Source organism: Prosopis cineraria, unplaced genomic scaffold, assembly GCF_029017545.1.
Source record: "Prosopis cineraria cultivar Desert tree isolate PC_DT_omini unplaced genomic scaffold, ASM2901754v1 PC2, whole genome shotgun sequence".
NCBI classification, from domain to species: domain Eukaryota; kingdom Viridiplantae; phylum Streptophyta; class Magnoliopsida; order Fabales; family Fabaceae; genus Prosopis; species Prosopis cineraria.
In genome coordinates this window covers 5,312,041-5,320,589 of record NW_026555333.1, presented here as the reverse complement: position 1 = coordinate 5,320,589, position 8,549 = coordinate 5,312,041, and the positions used below count along the sequence as shown (strand labels likewise).

The 8,549-nt window shown below is 33.3% G+C and overlaps 1 protein-coding gene across 1 annotated transcript; it reads left to right on the top strand.

Annotated features, from left to right (window-relative positions):
- Positions 1 to 6,908: 6,908 nt before the first annotated feature.
- Positions 6,909 to 8,348, top strand: LOC129301980 (uncharacterized). The gene is made up of 2 exons (XM_054940632.1): positions 6,909 to 7,997; positions 8,094 to 8,348. The coding sequence occupies exons 1-2, from the start codon at positions 6,909 to 6,911 to the stop codon at positions 8,346 to 8,348; spliced, it is 1,344 nt and encodes a 447-aa protein (XP_054796607.1).
- Positions 8,349 to 8,549: the final 201 nt, after the last annotated feature.

Genomic DNA, 8,549 nt, shown 5'->3' with positions numbered 1-8,549 from the left:
CATCTTTATATGGAACTTTATGCTTTAATACGTCTAAAACATTATGCCTGAAATAGAAATTAATAGCCATCACAAGTGGGTCATTCGTGTCATACTGCATTCAGGTATAAGATGTTTCTTCAAAATGGAATGGGTTTAGTAGTGTTACCAATTCCCAAACTTATTACTTTTATTTTAAGGTACTTCTGTAAGGGTGCAACCCTTCTTCTAGCAATCTACTCTTTGCACTAAAATGGTAAAATGAATATTAGCATAAGGGATATTGTAAAGTAATGTAATATCAAACATTATAATAAAAACATACTCAACATTTAAGAAGGGAAACAAAGAAAATTGCTCATTGCATTGTCTTACTTAAATTGAACAAAAGATAAAGATATTGAACATTGTCTCTGTTATATTCCTTTATAGGTCTCTAGGACATATAGCTTTCCATATTCAAATACTTTATTTTGAAGCATATATTATAAGAAAATATCTCATTTCCACTATTTTTGGCCCTACATCTATCAATTACAACCGTTATTGAAATATAATATGTAAGGAGTAAGGCAAATAAATGTTTTGTTTTGAATATCACTTGAATGATAATTTTCATTTTCATAAGAAAATGAAATTGGATCATTATCAATCAAGATTAAAATGAAATAGCATCATTGTCAGTCAAGATTAAAAGTGAAAATTTTTCAAGGGATGTAAGCTACTAAAACCTTTATTGGCCCTTTATGCAAGTGCAAGCCAAAATATATATAGTTTTCATAAGTCTAAATTATTTCCATGCATAGTAACTTTGGACAATGCTATTGAAGTTGTGTAAATATGTGTTTGACAGTGGATGCAAATTTATTCTGATTGGTCTTGCAATAGATCATGAACATTCTAATAATAAAGACAACACTCATAGCTTTCATAAAATGAATGATGAACTTCATCCTTGTGGTCTAATTAAAGATAGAAGCAAGCCATTATATGAATGCCTAAGATAACATTAATGGGTGCTTAATCTCTTCTTTTGATAACATTTCAACAATTGAATGCCAAAAGGCTACTTATTATGTGTCATACAGAAAATGCTGCTTCATAAAGTGTCCCAAATAAATATACATCTTTTCATGTAGAAATGTATTCACTTACCCGAGCTAAAGAATACAGGGCAAAGAAGTATAACAATGTATATTTTGAGTCCTTCATAGAGAAGTAATGGTATCATACATGCTCTAAACACCAACTACTCAGTAAGGGGTGCCTGTTCAATAAATTATAACTAAGTAATCTCATATTGCATGTATACATGTAAACTCTTTAAATATATGTAAACTCGTTTGTATTCTAAAGTTTATAGATTTTCGTCTTTATAAAAATGATAGCATAGTCCTTAGAAGCTAACAAAGAAGGTAGAAGAACATCATAAGAGGACATAACCAGTTCATTTACTGCTAAATAATCGATGGGGGATAGAGTGTGCCAAAATTCTCTAGTTAAATCCAAAAAAAAAATTTCATTATCTTTCTCGTAATGGAATTATCATAAGAAAATAAGTCATGAAATGGACAATTATATAGAACCATGCTTAAAATTCTTGGAACCTGAGTTCAAATTAATTGCATCATTGAATGGAATTCATCAATTAGTTGGTCATATTCAATAGGTTTCAAACTTCATCAGTATAGTTTATTTAACAGAGTGAAGATAATCATTCTCAAATCTTCTTCCAACAATATTGAAATTTTCTCATTAACACTGAAAGATAAATGTGTCAAAAGTATATCCTTTTCAGTTCACCAAAATGCATAAATGGACCTCGCATTAACTTCTTGGTTTTCTAAACAACTCTTCAAAGATTATATAGTCTGCAATGACTCTTCCAATACACATTCTACTAGAAGCTAGCAAAAGTCTTTTTAAGTATAGAAACCAACTTCAGATAACTAAAGCAACTATCATTGTGAAAGCACAATTTTGTGGGTAAGTGTTAACACCTCTTGATTACATGTAAACATTAAGGATTACATGTAAAAAAGTACAAAATTTACAGGCAAGTTTCTCTGCATTGGATCTCATTTCTCTTGAGAGGTGTACAAAAAGCAAGAATATAATTAGATTTGAGATGAAACAAGCACCTTGAGTTGAAATTTGAGGGAGCTAAGAAAAGGGAGGAGGATGAAGAGACTGAGATCACCCGATTGTGGGAGACCATGGAACACACTTCAAGTGAGATAACAGCAAAATTGCTTCATCCAAAACCAGAAGTGAAGATAGACGGAGTCGCCTGTCAGTGGATGAGGTCTCAAAAGCAACTGTAGCACGTTTGCAAAAGTTGTAAAATTAAACACATACAAATAAGAGAGCAATTATTAGACAAAATTAATTTGGGTGAAGGCGAGTTTGAGAGTGATCGATGGGGATGGAAGTGAAATGGCAAAGTAAGGAAGACAATGGCTTAGAGGAGGAGGGTCACCGAAAATCATCTCAAATTCACTGGAATGTTTTATCGCAAGAACAAAAGGTATTTTCATCCATTTCCTTCATCATTTTCTGAATAAAATATAACATTGGTCCCTTAATGCACTTTGGTCTTCAGGCATAATTTAGCTTCCAACCTGGCCCTTTTCACCAATTTTCCCTTATAATTACAATACATTCATGTATTAATTAACTAAAAATGTTTATGGCATATTAGATGGAAAATATTTTTTCAAGACAAAAAATCTTTTTAAAAATAATGTTCTAATAAACAATAAAAGTATATAACTACTATACGATTTAATTTTAGGATAAATGAGTAAATTATCCCTTGAATTTTAAATTCAATAATACCATAGATCTTAAATTTATTTATTATGCAAATTGTTCCTTAACTTTTCAAAACAGTGTAGCTTTTAGGTCTTTTATTATAATTTTTGTTAATGACAAGGGTTAAATTGCACCTTTTTTTTTTTAAGTTGAGAGAATAACTTTTAGAAAAAAATGAGTTTAGGGTCTTTGGTGCTACTTGACCTAGAGTTTTAGAGGTAATTTGCTTGTTTATCATTAATTTTATATAGGGTTAATAAGCAAATAGAACTCTAAACTCTTGCTTAAAAATTGCACTAGACCCTAAATTCTTAAATATGTAAAATAAACTCTAAACTTTTAAATTCATAAAAAAATAAACCCTGACCATTAACCTTTTTTAAAATTGTTACTGTCCACATGGGTACAGTAACTGTCAGGGTTAAATTCAGGAAAATAAATCCTGAACAGTACCTGCGTAGACAGAAACAATGTTAAAAAGTTAATTGTCAAGGTTTATTTTGCTATGAATTTAAAAATTTAGGATTTATTTTATATATTTTAAGAGTTTAGGGTTTGTGATGACTTTTGAGCAATAGTTCAAGGTTTTATTTGCTCATTAATCCTTTTATATATAATGACTCATTACTAATTAATAAATAGTTAATAAATAAATAATACATACTTTCGCTTTTATGTGATGTATTTATTTTATATAATGACCCTTTGGTCCTTTTTTTTGTCTTATTTATATACCTCATTAAATTTTTATCACAAATTTTTTTATTTACCCTCTATTGAATATTGGAGAGAAAAATATATATTGTTAAAGTAAGTATCTTTAATAAGAGCAAAGTTGGTAAATTATTAATTTTTTAGACAAAATGAATTTTATGATTTTTCTTGATCTAGGTAAAATATGTTAGAAATAATTTATAAATTTTTAGACAGATAATAATTATATGAAATCTTCAAACTAGGCCATCATTTTAAAACACAAGTCGTAGTATATATCCATGATCTTAACATTTATTGTAGGGTCGATAATTCGAGCAAGCAGGTTTATTTAGGTTTAGGCTCGAAACATTCTACACTCATAAAAAAACCCATATAGTCAAGACCGGCTCTAACTTTTTTTGGCCGGATTTAGGCTGAACTGTTGGGCTTGGTTAAAGTTACTAATTCTAGATAAATATGTAGATGAAAATTTCAATGGTTGAGCCTATTTGAGTCGAGCTTATTTAGATCGGGCTTAAAGTATCTCCCTTTTAAAAAAGTTCATATAACTAAGCCCAACCCTAACTTTTTTGGGTGGGTTTAGGTTGGCCCATTGAATTTGGTCCGAATTACTGACTCTAATTTATTGCAAAGAACTGTTACTGCTAAAAATGTTTGATTTTGAACTTGATGTTAACACCAATTTGTATTTGTGGTTATTATTCAAAGCTAATTTCTAATTAATATTCTATTAACATGTGAAAATTATGATGACAACTCTATTTGATCCTGAAATCCATTGACGAAGAAATAAAAATATTTTTATTTCAAGTAAATAAAATCAGAAAAGGTTTCGAGGAAATCTTTATAAATTGATACTACCCAATCGTACTGTTAATTGACTCTTTTTCCAGGAAAGATAGGCCTTTTTTTTCACTCTCGTAATTCAAGACTGTTAATCAACTTAGCCGTCGCTGGTCAAGGCCAAGATTTTTTGGTTGTGTTGTTAATTGTTATTATTAGTTAGCGATGCCGAGAGGAGCAATTATTAATGAATTAAAAAAAGATATATTTAATTCTTTAACTTTATATAATATTTTATTTTAATCCTTTAATTTTATAAAATATTTTTTTAATCTTTTAACTTTAACACTGTTAGTTTTCTCTCAATAAATTTTTACATTAAACTTTTAAATATTGATAAAATATTCTCAAATATTGACATATTAATTTTAATTTTTTTAAAATAATAATGATTGAGATAAAAAAATCATTTGAAACTCACAATATTAGGGTTCAAGACCAAAAAGATACTTTACAAAATTAAATGATCAAATTAAAATAACTTTATATAAAGTTAGAGGATTAAAAGTATACTTTAGCCTCATAAATTAATTAATATATAAATACAAGGATTTGATCTTGAATGAGTTTATTGCAGTGTTTTGAAACTCAAACTAGATATCGAACCAAAAAGAATAATGGATTGCGATTTTTATGGTTCAATTGGTTAGACTAACAGTCAAACCGATAACATAAAAATTAAATAAAAAATAATATTTATATATACAAATATATAAATAAAATATTAATTTGTCTATGGTGTTTGGAATCTTGATGCCGAAAGTTAGATGCCTGGACTGCTAGAGTTGGAGACAGAGGCATGTAGGCACAAGCTTATGATATTAAAGGAAAACACTGGAGCTGAAGGCACACTATTATGTCACGATTCACGAGCTTCTAATCTCAATACCAAAAGCTGGATCATTAGAGTTGGAGGAGAAGTCAGATATTGAGCTTGGGCCATGATGGAGAGATGAAAGATTAGAGAAGAGAAGACAGAAGGAAATTAGAGATTAAAGAAGAGAAATCGCAAATATAAAAGACTTAACCAATTTTTTTTTAATTATTTGGTTTTGAATTGGGTTGACTAGCTCCAGTTTTTCGGGTCAAAGTTGATTTTCTTAAAACCATCCGGGTCAACCCGATTTAAATGTCAAATTAATTTAACTGATTGGACCAAACTGTTTTGTTCAGTGAGTGACAATCAGACAATTTTGGGTTTCACATCACTAGTTTATTGAATGGGAGCGGCGAGGGGTGGCTTAGCTTCTAGTGTATTGTATTAGAAATAGAGCATAAAGCTTTAAACGTGGTTCTTTAGATAAAAGACTATTTTTAAAAGGGACTCGTGCATGCACATGTGTAGAGCCATATTTCGTTCGTGCTTGTAACGTCTGGAAGCAGTGATCTCTTTTCTCATAGAAACGCTGGGTTAGTGAAAAAGCACTTCTTGTTGGGAACTTCTTGCTTGTGAAATGAGTACGTCGTGATGTGATAGGGTAGTAATATCCCACAGACCGCGATAAGTGGCCTGGGACTGGGAAGTGTCTTGGTCGTTTCGTATCAAGCTTATGGATGTTGATTTTATAAAGTAAACCTTGAGAAATGAAGATCGAGAAGCAGTTGTGTCACCTCTTCATAGGTGTAAACTATTGAACTGAAGGGTATTAATTGCGTTACATTATAGGTTTAAATGTAGCAGGTCTTCGCTACATGTTGGCTGTTAATTATATGTGAGTTTGTGATGAAGAAACGCAATTGAAGAGAGGAGGAAAAGGTCCAAACCAAACAGGGGCCTTTCAGTTTTTCTGAGACGTGAACTTTCCTATGTTGAAATATCAACCGAATTCAGAGGAGAACAAGGACATCTCCGTAATTTTTTCTATTCTGTATGAAACTTATCAGTCTTGTTGGGAATGCATAAACACAGAAATACTAATACAAGTTGATCTGATTGACAAAAGAAATCAAATATTTGGTCACAAGAATTCCTGCGGCTGCTGACAAAGAAATCTGAGATAGTAAAATAATGTCATTATTGGCTCTATTTTATTCTCATTATATTTGATGCGATGGCGTTGTAGATACTGCCATATTTCTATTTCAACTTTTAATCGCAAACCAATAATGGAATAATCATATAGAGATACCTGTTCTAATTTTTCCTTTTTTACCTATTTATTCATTTATAAGATGTATTAGTTATATTTGGAAGCATCACTAGAAAGGAAATATTTTGGAGAGAAATAAAATTAAAGATCTTATTTTACCGAAAAAATAAAACTGAAGATTTTCCTAATTATTTAAGTGTTTTTAAATGATTGATAATTGATAGGAAGAAAAAACTAGTACAAAAATAACTAAAATCAATAAACACGATTCACCCAATATTTCACTCCATACATATTCACATCCACGATTCAATGCGGGGGAGGATGCTTCTTTACACCCAAAACAACACTGTATCACCAATCCTCACACCCCTCCAAGACCTCTCATAGTCTCATTACATTCAATTTCTTCAAACCCTAGCCCTTAAGTCCCTGAAACCTGATTTAATTCTTAAAACCCTAGTAATGGAGAATCATTCCCTCGCTTCCCACCCTGATTCCCGCCACTCCTCACCTTACTCTCAAGAAGTCGACAACGAGAATACATCGATGGACGATCCTTTTTTCACCACAACCACCAACAACAATCACAAAGTTAAATTCATGTGTAGCTACGGTGGAAATATCCAATTTAGGACCCACGATAATCAGCTTGCTTATGTCGGTGGTGATACCAAGATCATGGCCGTTGATCGCAACGCTAAGCTCTCGGCTATGACGGCGAAGCTCTCTTCTCTCTGCAATGCTGATGTTTTCATCAAGTACCAACTTCTTAGAGAAGATCTTGATGCTTTGATTTTGGTTACTAACGATGAGGATTTAGAGCACATGTTGATCGAATATGATCTCTCTCAACGTGAGTCGGTGAAGCCCGCTAGGTTGAGGCTGTTCCTTTTTCCACCAAAACCTTTGGCTCTGACAAGTTTTGAGTCAAACGATTTAAAATCAGAGCAGCAGCGGTTTATAGACGCACTCAATTTCGTGCACATTCCACATGTCAAGGGCACTTCAACTTCTGTGGCTGCATCGGCTGCGAATTTAGATTTTTTGTCTGGATTGGATTACAGATATTCAATTGTTCCAGCCACGAAATTACCTGATTTTGTTCCTCCTCCTGCGTCTGCCATTCCGCCTGCAGAGACAAATGGTTCTCCTATGGGAACGGATCGTGGATCAGAAGATCGAAACGTCGTTGGAGAACCGACGGAATCACCAGTTGAGATCCAGATACAGATCGAGGAGTCACAGAGATTGCATTGGGAAAAGAATGACCAAGTCCAACCAACAGGCGATGAAGACAATGGCACAGTTAATAAATCCATGGACTATAACTCTCAGAGAAATCTGAAGAAACTGAAAGCGCCGCCTGTTCATATTGTTCCAGCTCCGGTATCAATAGCGAGATCGGTGACAGTTTATTTGCCTGAAAGACTCATGACAAGTGCTGGTTATTCATTAGCAGCCCTTGTAACTGTTACTGATCAGCCGTTGTATCTCATTGCAACCCCAGTCATAATGTATCATGCGACCACTTTGCGAGCCGTGACTGGAACTGTTGGTCAGCCATGCTATCGAGTCCCGAGAACGGCCCAAACAAGTGAGTTCTACCATGGAGTACCACTGGCATCGCTTTCATATCCACATTCATAGTCTAGAATTGGGGCTAACAGTGTCGAAGCTAGTGGAATAGCACAGCCAAAGGTTGAGGTAGGAGAGCCTACCGGGTACCCACTGATGGTTTACAAAGATGCTGGAAGGCAGGTCTTCATTACGGCTCCAGCAGCTTGGGGTGGGGTAGTGCCTCCACATCTAGAGGTGGCTACCGGAAGTGATGGAACACAAGGTGGTGGTGGAACTGCTCTGAGTCAAGAAGGGAAGGTTTCCAAAGCAGATTTCACTGTTTGATGGCGATAACCCAAATGTAGGCTATTGAATTCATGCCAAGATCCATGTTCTCTTTTCGAGGTTAGTTTTGATTTTGCACGTGTTTACGGCACATCCTTGAACTTGAAGGACTTATAGATCAGTACGTTTTTTCCCTGGCAGCTATCTTCATTTATCCCTTCCGTACTTAGTGTCGTTGACTGAACTTAAAATTTTATGATG

What these genes read in the sequence shown, in the direction of transcription:
- LOC129301980 (XM_054940632.1), top strand. Translation starts at nt 6,909, where the DNA reads ATGGAGAATCATTCCCTCGCTTCCCACCCTGATTCCCGCCACTCCTCA. An exon ending in TGCGAGCCGTGACTGGAACT is followed by an intron (nt 7,998 to 8,093) that starts GTTGGTCAGCCA and finishes CCACATTCATAG; the next exon opens with TCTAGAATTGGGGCTAACAG.